The following is an 18,821-nucleotide window of genomic DNA, read 5'->3' as shown; positions in this document are numbered from 1 at the left end:
TTAAAGTGGATTGGATGTTGCTACATGTCAGCCGCTTCCCCTATTATCCTAAGTAACACAAAGCCCAAATAAAACATAAACTCAAACGGATTACACATACCATTAATGAAACGATGAGTTTCATCTCCTCTCCTGCGACACGTGTCGCTTTGTCAAGCCTCGAGTTTATGACCTGACATCCCATGTGGACACCCCAGGAGAGATTGAAACTCTCTTTTATATATAAAGATTTACATAAAAAAGGAAATTAAAGGGTACCCGTTTATTTCGCGGGCGCGCCCATTAACATAAAGAGTTTAAACGGGCTAACCCTGTACATACCCATTTAGTTTAGAAAACTACCGGACGGGTCACGGGTTCAAATTTTTATATTAAACCCGCTAAAGCCCACGGGCGGCAAGCCCGTTTTAACATCCCTACCCCTAGTATATAAAAAATGATTTAAAAAGCCTTTTAAGATGTCTATATGAGCATGAAAAATCAACTAATGAGATAGTGTTATTCTACAAAGTCACTACTTTTACTTTGTCAACTAAAAATCAAAACTAGGCATTCGTGACGTTTCCAAAAATTAACTCTTGTCTAAATTTGCTTCACGAGAAATTCACTATCCGTCCAATCATCTTCTTAGCCTCTCTATTAACGTTGATGTAACTATCCTCTTTTCACCTTCTATGAACCTCCTTTGAAACGTTACCATTCCACTTTCATGAATCATCATAAAGCCTCATCATTAACTGCAACAATCAATGGCTATTAAACTACCGCCCTTCCTTATAACTTACCTCTACATATATCTATTTTCCAAATCTCTACGCAGGCTTATTCTCCAAAATAAATCATCAATTGTGAAGGGAGTGGAAATCAATTCCTACTGTTCCCACTGATTAACAATCTCAGACTCTATGTTTTTCGTAAATTGCCTTAAAAAATTAACATGATGGTCTTTCTTCTGAAGAATCAAGCATTTCTTTTTCAGGGGTGGTACCACGAGACCGGAGACTCAGTTTAATATGACGGCTTCAAATTGCTGAGATGCAGCCTGAAGTATGGTAAACCTTATTCAGTAATGATCTTATTGCTAAGGCAATATACATATTATAATTTTGTTTGATTTTGAGTTATCTATGTTCCTCAAGCATGCTAGTTTCCTTATGCAGACATATTTTGCTTTGCATTACCCTGTTTTCCTAAGATGTATATTGTTGTCTAAAGGGGAGAACTTCACGGATGCGGTTGGGAGTCCATTCTCCATTTCGGCTGAAGTTTCTGACCAAGGATTATAATCCAGAATCATTTATTTGGAGCACATGTGCAATGATTTAAATACTACTCTGGCTCCAGATTTGTTTTGGTGGTTTCTCATGTTTGTTATTAACCTAAACAGAAACTTAAGAAGAAATCTTTGAGTGCAGTTCGGGAGGGTGAACTTGATTAGTCATCAGACCTTTGGCAAAAAGTGTAACTTTGCTTTAAGAAGTTTTGATAAGAAAGATGCTCGAGAGGGACCAAAACGAAGTCTTACTGCTCAAGAATTCTTGCGTAAGTAGACATGTAACTTTGCTTTAAGAAGTTTTCAGTAATAAACAAGAAAACATGATCAATGTTGCTGAATCAATTAAAAATAGATATATAACCGTCTATGATGAACCAAAGTAATGCAAACCAAATTATTAGATCTGGAACTATGTGAAGTTCTTTTTTAGATTAGGCTTTGATTTTGGAGTTTAAATTAGTCTTCTGTGAAAAACAGGTGTTTGATCTAAAGTTTATTTTTCTATTTTTTTGATTGATTAGGTTATGATATTGAAATTTTCATTGGTTATTCTGTAAAATAAACAGGTTTATGATCTCACGGAACTGAAACCACACGAGTTTGTTCGATATGGTTTGGTGTGTTTGAAGAGAGTGGCACCGGAATGAGATGAATGTGGAAAACAAGGCAGAGCTAAGGGTTGCGGGCTATGGTGAGTTCACACGATATTTGTCCAGTCTCATATCTTCTTAACTCTTGTTCTCAACTATTAAAATGTGATTTATTTTTATAGATTGCATGATATGAGGTACCGTTGGTTGGGTTCGTGGATGTCTTGGAGAGTTTTTAAAAGAAGGAACATCACCAATTCCTCCTGTTGATGTTTCTTCTCTCTTATTATCAGGACCAGTCTCCTAACGAATTTCCTTTATAGATTGTTTTTTTATTCCTCTTCTCTTCGGGATATAGTGATATAAGGGGTTTAAAATCTATCCCCATTCTCACTTGTGTAACTCTTACTCTGCTAAAGTGCATAAAACTGTACTGCAACTGAGACATTATGGAATTTGTATAAAATCTCTTGTGCCAGTGGTCGAACAAGAGACCTTGCTAACAGGGGCGGATGCACAGCCACCCGTACGGGGTCACGTGCCCCCATCTAATTCTTAAATTTTCTATAGTAATTAGTACCAAATATAAAAGTGCCCCTAATTTGAAAATTAGATATAGTGTAAAATTGTTATATGCCCCCAACTAAATATAAGTCTAGATCCGCCCCTGCTTGCTAACGAAGGAACACAATAAAGTTTTGGAGTACCCACAAGTTATCAACGACATGAATGAGCTTATCTGGATATTGAAGGGTCAACTTAATTTATTCCGGAATGCTATTTTTTAGCTGCTAAGATCAAGCAAATATTTGAGCCCCAACATGTCCTTTTTTTTTCATCAAACAACTATTCCATTTAAAAATATAGTTCAAAAGTTCAAATGAATGACACATATAGTATTTTACATTAAACCAAACTTCATTAACAAAGTAACACTTCACCACATTTTCTTATTAGTTTAACTTATTTATTCAAAAATAAAAAAACTTCACATTTATATATCGGAGAGCTTGGCTAAACATCAGATAACATGCTTCACACTTCCATCTTATGAGATTTTTTGTCCTGTACAGCAGATTTGATGATCTGGAGCGCTTCTACTATTTCATCACATAATTGATGAGGATCTGGAATTGTCGCTGTATCCACAGCTAGATTGATGATAATCTTGTTAACGTAGCTTATTAAATGGATATTGAGAGCCTTTTTGAATATCAAGTAACACCCACAAACGACAATAAATTAATTAATCTTAAAAACTGAAAATTATTTCCGAAAATAAACTGATATTCTTGAGAAAAGACGATAAATTATATTCTTCAGAAAATATACTCACTTGTGAGGCAACTAATGCACTTCCTGCTATATAAGAGATTGGATGGCCAAATAAACTTATTTCTTCGTCGGGACCTTTCACATTTGAAAATGCCAACGATGTATTACCAAATATTCTCTTTCCAAAAGCTTCTACTGCCTATTATTTTATCACAATCAAAATTAGTAATATGCAGAATAATGAATATTGTGGATTGAATAGATCATATATGTATGGTATCTCACCTTTCCCCCCAAAAAATTCAAGGTGAATTTAATGATTCCATAGAAAATGAATGCTTCTAGAGATATTTTCTTCCTATCCATAGTAGCTTTGGCTCGTCGTACATACTCCAAAGGATCATTCTCTGATTTTATCCATAATGGAAATATAATAGTTCCTATGAAGTTTCCCCACCTACACTTTGATCCCTTCGTCATCATATTAGCCAAATCCTACATTTACACATTTTGTTTGAAATTTAAACTCTAGTTAATTAGTTAAAAGACACAATTCTCTATTATTGTATAATTATATTGATTGTCACCTCTATATTCGTTGATGGTCTTAGGTTTACAGCTACAGCTCCACGAAACCGGATTTTTTCCAAGATTCTTTTCTTCTGGGCCATCGTATAGCCATCTGTCAATGATTATCAGATACTAGAACTGTTGTAGTAAAATGTTTTAACAAGACTGGCTTATCTCGTGGAAAATCTAACATTATGAAAATATAAAGTATATGAGTTTCAAATAATATTTGAAACTGGGATTGAAATCTCCTAATATACATTTAAACTAGGTGACTCTCATGTGTTCGTATATATATATAAAGTATCACAAATTATTAATGTTTAGTTTAAGTTTATAAGTTTTAATGCGTTATGTAATATAATTTGTATGTATAAATATAAATAATATAATCTTTTAAAATAAATATTTGACTTTGCTTATAAAAATCTTAATGGTTATTTTTGGTAATATTGGATTGCATCATTTCACTCAATTAGACCATACTTCTTTTATTGTTTTAAATAACTTGAAATTAGATTAACTTTTTTCCTTGCATTTAGTTTAGTTCTTCAGTGTTTTGGATTTATAATATATTTTGGTTATATTATGTATAATTAGATAAATGTTAATTGTGAAAACAATAGGAAAATATCATTGGTCCGGAATTGCATATGTGAACATAACTGAAAATATTTTGAAACTTAATGAACATATATAAATATTTACAAAACCTAAATCATAATAGCTTGTTAATATACCATTTCACTTATTCATTAGTTTTGAATTGTTTATAATTTATATTTATAAAAATTAAATAGAACGATTCTAAGTATGTTACTGTTTTAATTAGGCCTCTATTTTTAATATAAGAATTTGGCTCTATTCAGTTACTCATTATTTTTTTTTGTAACAAGAATTTTTCATATTTAAAATTGCAGGAAAAATGTAAAATGTTACAAGACCAAGGCTAAAGTAGTTAGGTTTATGGCCCGGTTTAACTCTAATGAGGAGTTAATCTAGAGAGTATTGGCAGTCCAGTACAGAAAGTGGCCCAAAATAATAGGGAGAAAACAGTTAATTTGCTGAGAAGTTTGAGCAGAATCACGCAGTACGATGGAATAGACATTTACTCATTACATGGGATATTGCGTTGTACATAGGGCTGGGATAAAAGCCCGAATCCAAAGAATCAGTCGAATCCGATCCTAAAACTAACTAGAATCTGACCTGCACGGTTTGATTTAACTTGTATTTCACGTAAACTCATAAACCGCTGGTGTTATAAAAAAAATTACATGTATATCTTTTATATTTTGTATTTTACATATAGAATAGAATATATTATTTTATAATATAGATTTTTAATAATAATATTTTTGTTTGTACATAATATTATATTAAAAATTTATAACTTGATGTAATTAGATCTAATTGTACTATTCATATATTAACATTTAGTTTTAAAACGAAACAACATACTAAAATTTTTAATTTTTTGCATTATTTATCTATGAATTATTATTAATTTTATGATATTTTATTTTCTTGAAAATTGAACTCTCGAAATTTTTATATTTGACTAAACTAGATAATGTAATATTGTATTTAAAAATTATTTTATATAATATATAATATTTATATTTTAGATTTTGTTTTTATTTTCACCACAAAAAAAATAATCATTGTAATTAATTAATTTAAATTTATGTTAAATATAGTGGCTGAATATGTAAATAAAAAAAAAAACAAAAAGAAAGTACTTAATCTATTGTAAATGCAATGACTAAATGTGTAAATAAAAAGAAATATTTAATCTGCTATCCATGTTTCTAAATAATTCTAATTTATCTTCTTATCTATGTTTCTAAACAGTACCAAAAGGTATTTCAGTTTTAATAATATAGATACCAAATCCAAACCGAAGTTGTTTGAATATTTAAGCGGGTTTGATAATCGGAACAGAACCCGACCCGAATTGAAGTATTTTGGATATCCAAATGTATTTCGGATATATATATATATATATTAACTTTTTAGATTTAATATATAAAAAATCTAAAATATATAAATAGTTTGAAGTTGTCTAAAATTATTAAAAATATATTAAAATAGTCAAAATTAACTGTCTAAAATGGCTAACGAATACTCAAAACACCAAAAATACTTGAAATATCTATTGATTCTCTATCCAAATATTCAACTCAAACCAATTTATATGTTAAGTTTAGATATTTTGACATATTATTTAAACTTATATTTAATGTATTATTTTGTTATTAGATTTTAAGAAATTTAAAGTATATAATACTTTTTAAATAATCTAAACGGGTTATCCAAATTTGAACCAAATCTGCAAAGATCCGAACAAAACCCAGACCGAAATTTATAAATACCTTGATTGGAGTAAAATATTTGATCCTAAAAACTCAAAACCTGAATAGACCCGAACCAAACCCGAACATATGTACTCAAACGTCCACCCTAGTTGTATATGTTCGTCTAACTATTTTGTTCTAGTTTGACTACAAACAGATTATTTTATTGTATATAGTTTGGTTCTTATTTTTAGATTTTAAAATATATATTCCATTTATTTTTAGAATATGCTGTTTTATGGAAATATTAAAGGAAAACAAAATTTAAATTAGTTATGTATTTAAAATCTATGTATTTTATAAATATTTCCTTTGAATTATTTATTTGGTTTTATTAAAATTAAAATGGAAATTTAAATTAACAAAACGTAAATAAAATTATCTAAACTATATTTTTGCTAAAAATATTATTTTCCTTCAAAAATAACTATTTAAATAAACATTTATATATACATTAATTTTAAAGATAATAGATGCTTTCCTTGTTTTATTTATGTTTTTAATGAATATATAAAAAAATAAAATTTATATTCATTAATAATTTAAATTTTATGGATTTTATAGATATTTCCTTTTTATTATTTATGTGATAATATTTTTAAAAGGAAACTAAAATTAACAGCGTAATTGAATTAGTTACGCCAAAGAAAAAAAATAAAAATAGTTTAAACAATGGTAATTATGTATAAATTTAATTCATTAAAGATAATTTAGTAATTGATCAATGTTAAAAATTAACGTGACGATACCACATAGGAAACTAATATCTCAAATACTTTTATAGAGAAGAATAAGTGGGTTAAGAAAACTTTGATAATATTATTTGAAAATTTATATTTTATATATCTCTCATATTAATTTTAATACAATTACATAGACACCAAAGAAATTAAAATTATTATAAAATTTTCATTATTACTATTTTCTTTTGTTTACAAAATTTTCTTTTAAATATAATAAGATAGAGTATATCTCAAAAATAAAAACATCTTATAAATTTATATTATAAATGACATTCTGTAGGCAATTATTTCGAACAACTTTCTATGTTTCGCTTCTTACATCTTCATCTATTTTCAAACATAGACTATTGCAAAACTATTTATTGAGTAAAGGGCAAGTTTGATAACAATATTATGCTGAGAACTTTAAAATTTTACCATATTTTGTAGTCAAATATCTTGAAAGACCTGCTTGGGTCATTCCAAGAAGGACATCATTCACCTTCTGGAAGAAAATATTCACATAAGGAAGTTGTTAGTGTAAGAAGACAATATCAACTATTAAAATAAATCAAGACAACAATAAATATGTACCATGTTCATTGTGTTCTTTACTAATTTGACATCATCGAAACTTATTATCCAATGGACAACCTTCCAAGATTGAATTCCATCATCGGGATTTCCCATGAGAGGATTTTTGGTATCCCGCAAGAAAAATATTGTAAGCATTAACTTGAAAAACTCAACAAGAGTGGTGAAGGTGACTCTTATAATAAACCAAAATCCAGCAATCAACCACCATGCCGAAATCATGGACTTAACGGGTTTTGGTGTGGCCCAGGTATTAGAAATTAGCGCGCTTGGGTCAGATGTTTTTCTTGAACAAGCAAGTAAAAGAGACATAAGAGACATTCCATCACCAACTGAATGATGAATTTTGGCTAGAAGCACAGATTCTGCATTTGATGTCTTTATGTTGAGTAAATGGAATTCCCAAAGGGGTTTAGACATATCCATTGGAATATTAGCAATTCTTGAAGTATAGTCTTCTAGGAACTGATCAGGATTTTTGATATTGGTGTAATCAAGATCCGGAACAGTAACATGATCTTGTACTCGGATGTTTACCGGAATCCAGACCGGTTCTCCCTTTTTCTTATAGTTAATAACCTGAAATTTTTAATTTATGAAATTGATCAAATTAAGTACCATTGATAAAAAAAGAAGTAACACGTACGGGATGACAGACAAATGAATTTAAATTCTCTGTTTATACGAATTGAGTCAACCAAAGGAATTATATAGATCATCATGATCAAAAGAAGATATAAAATAGACATTGTCAATGGAATTCAGGTAAAGTATTTGTCAGAAAAAATTCAGGCAAAGTGAATTTAAGAATACAAACACTGTTAACATTCGTGATTATAATATCGAAGATAAATATGTTAATTATTGTTTTTTTTTTTTTTTTTTCTTTCTTTTTTTGTGTTGACCTAAGATAATTTTTTTTAAAAAACATAAGGTTTATGGTTTAATTTTTCTTTTTCACTTGTGTTTGTATGATATCTTTTCATCTGCATACGTTTGAATATGTAATGATTATTGCGAATAATGATCATGTTGGATATCAAATAAAAATAAAAATACTATAAATATCTCTATAATATTATGTGTGAAGTCAGTTTTTCATGTATTGCGTTCATGTTAACTCTCACGATGATTGATTACATTGATACCTTTAATAAATTTTAATTTAATATTATAATAATAATTGTCATTATTAATATTACTCTTTTCCCTTTTATTAATAAATTCTTTTAACTCCATTGTTATCAAAAAGAGTTACATATAATAAGGAAATGTTTCTCTTAACCACATTATTATATATATTCAGAGCATATGATTTAATAGAAATTCCTCACGTAAGTTACATATATACATAATTATTATAATGTGGGTGACCTTAATAAATAATGTTTTTTTAAAAAATTTTTTTACATATTTCCTCATACATTAAAGAATTTCCTTACTTTAGTTATTTCTTAATAGAAAAAGAAACTCCGTTTAGTTAGTAAGGTTTACATATAATCTGCGTTTAGTTAGTAAGATTTATACAAATTATTTTTTTTTTCTTATTTACAATTTTGATATTTTTGGTGGTATTTTATAATTGCTACTGTTGAGATGTTACTCATTTTTGCATACTTTTTCTTTTAACTTTTATTTTCCATTTAATTTTTTTATATATTTTTTATGAAAATACAAAAATAAAAAAATCTTCAAATTTTAATCAAACCTAATATACCAGTAAAAATATGTAGACTTGATATTTTGATTTTAAAATTTATATATTTGTACAACATAATATACCTATAATAAGAATACATAAACCAATGTGAATTTTATGGTTAAGATTTATTATTATATTTTATACATCTAAAGTATAAATTTACTTAAATACCAAAAGCAAAAATATTTGTAAATATTGATATCCATTCGTATATAAACTTTCGTACTTATCATCATTTCAATATTTCTACTATTATTTTTACTAATCCACAAATATCGAATTACACAAAATAAATTATGAAGTATGTATACATATTTAAGATGAAGATATATATATAATATATATATATATATATATAAACTAATCATATTTAGTTTAACAAGAACCAAAAGTAATTGTGCTTTGATTCGAATAAATATGTGTAACTCAATATAGCCCACAAAATGAATAACTTAAAGAATCTAAAATTTTATAGCCAAAATCAAGTTTAAATGTAAAAAACCAAAATACTGTATTTAAATTTAGAGAAGTAAATACAATTAAATATATCCAAATAATAACCAAATCGACTAGATATTATATATTTAAATGTCTAATAAAATATTATAATATTATTTAAAATAAATCATAGATATTAATTAAACAATTAAATTTAAAATTAAAATAATATATCTATTTTGTAAATATTTATATCCGTGCATGAGCACGGGAAAATCTCCTAGTATATATTATTGTTGGTATTTAGAAGAGTGTATTGTGTTGTTGAAAAATAGATATATATATAGATATATATATATATATATATTTTTTTTTTTTTAATTTACACTATGTATACAATCATGAAGTAAATAGTACTAAAGAAAATAAAAACACAATCCAAAGTAGAAACTAGTAACTATAAAAAAATATAATCATTTTCTAACTAACCAATTAAGTGGATCATATAAAATTCCTACCCTTTATTGAAGACTTTTAGTTTTATACATGACTAGATTTTGATCCACGCTTTCAAAAGTGCGGGATTAAAATTCAACTCAGTAAAAATTATAATTTAAAAATTATAATAGAAAAGAAACATGGGAAATACGAGACTTGTGAGTGGGAAAGTTAAAGACTTTAAATAGGTCTATCAATTCAACCTGTAACCAAATAACCGAAGGACCATTGTTAGACTAATTACTTCAAAAATTCCTATAATTAGTATGGGGCACATGCCCCATTTTTTAACAACGTAGGTCCACCCCTGATGCCAAGTAGTTGTAGGCGAAAATATTAATAATGATATTGAATTAATAATATTGATAACAATAATTATACTTATTAGACATTCCCGGTTTGTGTGTGCACATATGCATGCGTGAATGTAAAAAAAAAATATGCATGCGTGGATGTAAAAGAAAAATTATGCATGCGTACGTGTAGAATACGTTTACCATTTTGCTAGAAAATCTGGGGGCATTGATCAGTGTAGTCTTGAAGCCTTCAACAAAGGCTGATGGGTTGCATTTAAACTTTAAACCCAAAAGTTATCACAATGAACAAATTTGGCGAACTTAGCATCTGCGACATTGGGCTAAGCGGCTCCATAGACGTTGTCTCGAGGTCGTCTCCGTCCAGGAATTCTTTCTTTTCCATAGTTAATTAGTTTGATGATTCGATAACCTTTGCTTTAGATACTATGCATTTATAGCAATGAGTCTTTGTCCTATTAAATGAAGGTTGGTATTAGATTAGGGTGGTTTTGTGGTTGTTATCTGTGAAACGTGGATCAAATCCTAGCTTTAGCAACTGTTTCTAGGTAATGTTGCAGTGATAAAGTACTATCTTTTGTTTCGGTTTTGTGGTTGTCTAATGGAAGGGTAATTCTTCTGAGCATTTAAAAAAAACATATGGCTGATATTTTTTGAGAACGGTTCAACGCCAAAGTCGGCACTTAAGACAATGTCCATCAATAAGGACACTTATGGGTGCTAATCAATAAATTAGTAATAAATATAGTGATTTGAAAGGTTAAGAACTTTGGTTTAGCTAATTTAATTTTTCCTCTTCCAATGGTAGAATTTTATTGAGGTTCTTCATTTTTTTTTAAAAAAGTAAAATGATTGGATTTCCTAACATGAAAGGACATAATTTTTTTTAAAGATATTACAATATATTGAAAATACAAATACTAATCGTAAACGAGAAAAAACAAATTAGTTGAAATCTTGATTTATTCCAAATTTTTGCTAGATATTCTCAACCAAATTAACTTTCAACCGTTGATGTATTTTGTTATCACGGATGCGATTCCGAATGCTCATCATATTCCCGAGACTTGAAGGCATATCTGATGAAAAATCGAAATCCACTTGTGAAATTCGGTTTGATTCCGGTTGTGCGAAAACTGATACATCAAACTGAGTGTATCCATCTCGTTCGTCTTCTACTATCATATTATGCAGAACGATACATGCTCCCAGTTTTTATTTTATTCCAAAAGAGCTGGATTTTTGACTATAGCAAATCGAGCTTGCAAGACCCCAAAAGCCTTCTCGACATCTTTACGTACAACTTCTTGTTGTTTAGCGAATAGATTGGACAAAAGTAGTCCATTTTGGATAAATACCATCTGTGAGATATTAAGCCAAATTGTACTCGTTTCCGTTGACAATGTAATTCACTTTTGGAGCTCGATCTTGTAATATATCATCAAAAACTGGTGGTCGATCAAGAATATTGATATCTTTTAATGTACCTGGAGATCCAAAAAATGAATGTCATATCCAGAGATCTTGTGAAGCTACATCCTCTAAAACAATGGTTGGCTTTCCTGATCAACGTGTATATTGACCTTTCCATGCGGTCGGACAATTCTTCCACTTCCAATGCATACAATCGATGCTTCCTATCATCCCAGAAAATCCACGTATCTCTCTAGTGTCGAGTAGTCGTTGAAGATCTTCTAGTGTGGGTCTTCTTAGATACTCATCTCCAAATAAAGTTATGATTCCCTGAAAAAAATGTTCCAACCATAAAAGCGCGATGGTCTCACCAAGTCGGAGGTATTCGTCGACCGCATCAGCTGGGGAACCATATGACATCATACGAATAGCTGTCGTTGCCTTTTGTAACGGAGAGTGACCGAATCTTCCAATAGAATCTCTTCTTTGATGAAAGTATGGGAATTCAACGGAGAGTTGATCAACATTACACATGAACAAGGGCTTGTTCATTCGAAACCGGCGTCGAAACATTGAGAAGGATATGTTGCATCTTCACTAAAATAATCGTTCCATAACTACATGTGTCCTTGTTCTCGGTGTATTTCAATGTAGGCTCGTTTCTTTTTTGACATGGATGCTTCTTGACGCTCACCATGATGAATGAGAAGATTTTCGAATTGTTGATCGAAAATTTGATTAAATCTTTCATCCATTTCTTCAAAATTATTAGAAGAAGAAGATGCCATTAAAAAAGCTATGTGAAGAATGATGTGAAGATCAAATTCTTAAAGCTTTGGAAATACTTAAAGATGTGAAGAAATGTGAAGAAACAAATAAAGAAATGCTTAAAGATCTCTCTCTCATGTTGTTGTTGTTTTGTTTTGCTCGGTTAAACGTATAATGAAAACACTAAGGAGAAGAAAGAACTTATAAAAAAATGTGAGATCATTTGATTTGTTTCTCACAAGTTTATAAAGAGAAGTTCCATTTGGTTTGGTACAAATTAAAAAGAAACGTGAAACATATCACACAAGTTGTTACACAAGACAATACAAAACACAACAACTTATTACACAACAACATATCACAAAACGTTGTCTTCTTCTGTCACATGTTAACATGTCTTCGTCTGTCCCATGTGATCCACCTGCAATAAAACAAAGAGAGCAAAGATACATCAGACATCATGAGACAACACAAAACATCAAGCATTAAAAACAGTTAAGCTTCATTACAACAAGCATTAAGCATGTAAAACCATCATCAAGCTTTATTACAACAAGCATTAAACATTAAAAAGAAAAATGAAAATGTACCTTGTCCTTTGTAGTATCTCCCACTTGCTCCACTTGCTCTTCATGTTTAATGCTAACATGCTCCTAGAAACCACATCAAATCTTAATAGACTCCACAGCAAAAACATTAAGCATCAACATCAAACGCATAAGCATTAACCATTAACATCCAAATTCAGAAACATTAACCATTAACATCCAACAATATATCTTAAGCAATACAGAGACAGAAGCATACAGACTCGACAGAACCACAAAGACTCGACTGAAGAAAAATTTATAAAGACTCGACAGAAGCATAAACAAGAGCTAAAACTAAATTGCCAACATCTCATTAATAAGTTTATTTTTCAAAGCCATTTCAAGTTCACTCAGTGGCTCTGTCTTGGCAATTAGGCTCTCAAGTAATTTCTGCTTATTAAGCTTATCTTTATCAGCATAATCCTTCTGCTGAATCTCCCAGATGCTCTGCAACTCGCTAACATCTTCTTCCAAAGTCACTGGCTTGGTCACAGACCTTTTTTTCTTTTGCCTTTGCTTCTTTAACACCAACTGGCCGAGCCTCATCCTCTCCATGACTTCCTGCAACAGAGGATGCTGACTGTGTCCAGTGTGAACCTCGTCTTGTAATCATTGTAGAAAATCTCGTTAGCCATCATCTTCAAAACGTCATTCTCGTTCTGTCCACTCGACCTCTGTTTCGTTGCAGCTTCATAACATCCAACGAACTTACACACACCCTCGTTAGTCTTCCCCCACCTTGATTTACAATGTGTTGGCTCTCTCTTGTACAAACCAGCCAGCTTTGGACTCGCAGCATAATAAGCAGCAATTCGTTTCCAAAACGCAATTGCTTTCTGCTCATTCGAAACCATTGCATCTTTGGAGGTGTTCAACCAAGCACTTATGAGCACACCGTCTTCTGTTGGTGACCATTTACGTCTCTCTTTACGGTCAGACATAGTCTCTGCGTCTTCGTTGCCATCTTCAGTCCATTGTGAACCGAACACAGAGGCATCTGACGCAGAGAGTTGTATACTAGGCTAAAGAGGGTCAGCCTGATAAGGGTGTTGAGTGTTTGGATTTTGACTGTTTAATAGGTTTTTTAAGCTACAAGATTGACTAAATGGATCCATAGCGATGCATAGAGTTTCTTTCTTTTTATGTGTGTGTTGTTCAATCTGTGTGTGTTGTTCTGATTTTAAAGTAGTTTAAAGTTTTTAGTTGTTGAATTTCAATGGTTATGTTTTTAATTGCAATCAATGTCTTTACCTAAAACTATAACAACCAAGACAACTAACAAATACCAGCATACAATCAATATCTAACCCGCAACTAACAAATACCACCATACAATCAAGTCCATTTAATTCCACCTAATCAATATCTAACACGCATTAAAAGAAAAGTGTACTTTACCTCTTTCGTTGATGAAGTTGAAACCATTTCGGAGAGAGAGTGGGTTCTGTAAGCCATATACACATTGCAACTCCCACACAACACCAACCCTTACACAACCAACAAAAAAACAAATCAAAATGTATGACAAAACAGAGCAAAATGTATGAGAAAACTAAATCCATACTTTTGTTAGTTATGAATCATGAACATGTTTGAACCATTGTAAAACTATTCTATATATGAATGTGATCCGATTTAATCATATTTGAACCATTGTAAAACAGTGAGATCACATTCACCAATCTCAAGTACATAAACACGGATCAAACCCGCATAAAGACACTTACACTCATGATGAGAGACGTCGGCGAGAAGATACGTGAAAGTGGAGGACTCTTTCTCCAAGAGCTGGCACAAGAGAAACTTCGGGGAGGAAGTGGAAGCTAAACCCATCACGGATCGGATTAGAGGATGACAGAGAGAGAGAGAAGATGTCGCCAGAGAGAAGACGGAGCGACATATAAGGTGGCCCAATCGAGAGAGAACACGGAGTGAGACAGATTACGGAGTCATTGAGAGAGACGACGGACCGAGAGAGACGACGGACCGAGAGAGACGACGGCCACACAGAGAAGATGGAGAAAACGAGATCATGGAGTGAGAGCAGACGGAGTCGTCGAGAGAGAAGAGAAGAGAGAAGACAGAGAAAACGAGAGAGAAGAGCTTTGATTTTTTTCGCGAAACCCCGACCGAAGGAGAGAGACACAAGAGAGACGCGTTCCAATGAAACACTGCCGCGTAAGGCTCCTTACCATTTCTTAAAACCCTATTATAAGTACCGCTCTTTTTCCCCTTTTTCATTTATTTTTTGTCCTTTTTTTAGAAGCCCCACTTAAGGACCACTGATGGTCTAAGACCACATAACTTGTGTGTTTCTTTTATTTTTACATCAAAAAATAATTCCAATACTTAAATTTAAGATAGTATGGGACACCAAAAACAGAAAAAAACCAACAAAATAGGATTTCCTATGAAATCCTTTTGCAATCCAAGAATCAAAATAATGTTGGTTTTCTTTAGATATGGAAATTTTGAAATTGTGCAATCTTCCGACTCTATCTTTTTGTTTCTATTTAAAATTTTGACCATGCTTGATTTTATCCTGCAAACCATGAAAAATAAAATAGAAAATACAAAATAAAGAGGTTCAGGTACCGAGGTACGTGTTTTGTTTTGACATCAAACGGTTGATCTATTACTCAAGCTTGAGGTGGTCTGGGAAACCAGACCGGAATAGAACAACCAATGTAATACACCTCTCTATAGAAGGAACGTGCTATCTTAGCTAGAGAATCAGATTATACATTTTCCGAACGAGGAATAAAAACAATCAAGAAATCAGGAAAATTGTTTTTCAACTTCTGCAGCTCATCCAGTTCAGTGGAGAAGTAGGGCCATGCTCCTGGGTCTTGAATCATTGAGACTAGATCCTGAAAATCAGTACCAAAAGCCTGGCACGTGGATAGTTGAAGCATGCATTCCATTGCCCATAATAGGGCCTCAAGCTCCGAGTGAAGTGGTGAGATTCTTCGTGGTTGGTTCCTTACTCCTAATAATTGTGTTGTTCCTTCTGTTATGGTATTTTTGTGTAGGATCGTTTAAGTATTACAGAACACTAGAAGATATGAATAAAGAGCAAGAAATCGAGGCTAGGATAGATGTTTTATTGAGTATTGCGTATGGGACTACAACGTTGGTGTATAAACCTAGTTCTTGTCGTTTAAATTCTAATCTTTTAGCCTCTAAAAGCCGATCCCTTGTTCTAGGGTTTGGGTTCCTGATACTTGCTCAAGTTACCTTATAGCAATATTACTCTCATCAAAAGAGGTCAATTGTAGTACTTAGGGATCAAATCCACAAGGAGCTGAGGAATCAATAGATCTTATCTTAACTAAGCTAGGTTGAAGATTATTAATTGCAGTAAATAAAAGTAAACAAGGAAACTGGTTTGAGCAGGACAATTACTCAAGATGATTGGATGGGTTTTAACTAGTATGATTTAAAGAGTTAGATCTAAGGTTCCTATTCAGGTTATCAGGATTATATAGGTATGATTTCCTATGTGAGATGCTTGCATGATATTAAAGAACCCAACTAAGCAATATCCCAACTGTCGTTGTGACCATCTAATCAATTGAACCGATGAGCACACCCCTGGCGAGTCCTAGATTAAGGTATCGATCGACTTGCTGTCGCATGCATCGATCGACTTGTTGTCGCATGTATCGATCGATATGCTGTCGCATGTATCGATTGTCATGTACCCCCGCGTCTACCGATCGATTACTCTATAGGAGTATCGATCGATGCGCTACTAGTAAGCTTTATCGTACGTAGGTTGAAGACAGTTGACCAAGCAATCACCCAGTCAGCTGTCGCTTGTTCCAAGTGAATTGCTGGCTCAGAGAAGATAGATCCAAGGATTTATATCTTTGTATTCATTCGTAGGTTAGCTACTCCTACGCAAGCATTATGCATGATCTTCTAAGACGAATATCACATGCTCAGGTAATCATATTTTGGGCTAATCCCTCATACCTATTTGAACCCTAAATCTAACAAAGATGTTTACTCAGACATAACCAAGTAAAATATAAACATAATCATAAAAAGCTTCATAAAATAAATAGATAAATAATGGTGTTCAAGAATGCTCTCAATTTGACAAGTCTCTCTCTCACCAAAACTATGAAACTAAAAGCTATTGTTAAAATCATGTATGTGCCAAAACACATAGGCAAGACCGAAATACTAGAATAATTAGGTTAAAACACGTCAGGGGCATTATGGTAAATAGATGGTGTTTTGGGCTTCAAGTCGGCTGTGACCAAATCCAGGCTTATGCGGTTAAGTGTCGATGGATAGCACTGGGTGTGTATCGATCGAAGCGCGTCTCTCCTTGTCGACCTCAGGTGGTCGATACGATCCTTCTCGGGTATATTCTCTAAAATGCTCTAAAATACTCCAAAATCGATCATCACCTTTCTTTTATTAGCTACTGAACCTTTAAATATGCAATATAGACCCAAGAATGGATATAATATATCCTAAAATACTAATATACCATGACTAAAAGTGGGTCAAATTCATGGTATATCAACTCCCCCAGACTTAACCTTTTGTTTGTCCTCAAGCAAAAACAACTGGTAGTCTTGGAAAATGTTTGAAAACAGCAGGGATTCAATATGTCTATCATTCTTAATCATATCTTTCTAGTAGTGCAATCCAAATCATAGACATCCTAATCACAAAAGTGCACTATACAATATCATAGTCTAGCAACCAAGTTCTCCTAGACAGCAACTTAACCAATCGTGTCTAAGATTCCCTCTACTAACCTTATTTCTTGCATACAATAAAAGTGTAGGCTTTACCTTGGGAGTATGGATTGCAGGATGCAAGGATGTTCAAATAAGTATTTGGACCTGCAGGTAAACAATAGTTCCTATTATTTCTCTCTTCTAATTTCTCTCTCAGTCAATTTATTGACCAAGATTGGACAGGCTTCCATGAATCAAGCTTTAATGGTTTTACCCATCAAATCCTGTCCACGTCTTTTTGACCTATATCCTAGGATTTATATGAAGCAAGTCTTAATGGTTGTAGCCACCAAATCTTGTTCAAATCCTTTACTTATAGAATTCTTGTGAATCAAACCTTAATGGTTGTTGCTACCAAGTCATGTTCGGATTCTTTTTCTAATAAAATCTAAATAAATATCTTTCTTTCTTTTTTCTTTTTCCTTTTTTTCTCTTTTCAATTTTTTTTCTTTATTCTATTCTATTCTACTCTATCCTAAGATTTCAAAATTGAGAGAGAAAGATGTAAATATACAAGGCTTTACCTTCCAGACTTGTTTGAAGAATCCGATCCCATGTATACCAAGCCCCAAGACAAGCAGGTGATGTCAGTATTAGGTTGGAGGTCAGCTTTGGTTCCTTCAAACATTCTCAGTAAGTGCAAACATAGTAGATAGGTTGATCCACTATCCCCAGTGTAAAACAGTCGGAGTTTATAAAAAACCATAATTAAAAGTAACGAATTGAAAAAGTTAGAACGTTATACCTGACCGATACCATATCGATCGATGTAGATGAAAGAATGTTGATCGTGGTGGATGTAGTGATGTCGATCGATGTCGACTTGGTCGCTTCGGTCGATAAAGAAGGTAAACGTCTACTTGGATTATTTTTTAGACATGCATAAAGTAATGACGAAAGTAAGTAGTAAACATAATTAATAATAAAAATACCTAATAGTGGGTTGCCTCCCAC

General features: G+C 31.9%; 1 protein-coding gene across 1 annotated transcript; it reads right to left on the bottom strand.

The window, feature by feature from the left end:
- Positions 1–2,708: 2,708 nt before the first annotated feature.
- Positions 2,709–10,746, bottom strand: LOC108834956 (wax ester synthase/diacylglycerol acyltransferase 1). Its single transcript, XM_018608271.2, is given in 8 exon segments — positions 2,709–3,069; positions 3,203–3,340; positions 3,427–3,636; positions 3,729–3,823; positions 7,229–7,295; positions 7,385–7,963; positions 10,520–10,594; positions 10,596–10,746. Coding segments are annotated over 8 exon segments (1,458 nt in total). The 5' UTR covers positions 10,722–10,746; the 3' UTR covers positions 2,709–2,901.
- Between the last annotated feature and the right edge of the window lie 8,075 nt (positions 10,747–18,821).

This window comes from Raphanus sativus, chromosome 7 (genome assembly GCF_000801105.2).
Source record: "Raphanus sativus cultivar WK10039 chromosome 7, ASM80110v3, whole genome shotgun sequence".
In the NCBI taxonomy this organism is placed as follows: Eukaryota; Viridiplantae; Streptophyta; class Magnoliopsida; order Brassicales; family Brassicaceae; genus Raphanus; species Raphanus sativus.
The sequence above is the reverse complement of the archived record's forward strand: the minus strand, read 5'-3'. Positions and strand labels throughout refer to the sequence as shown.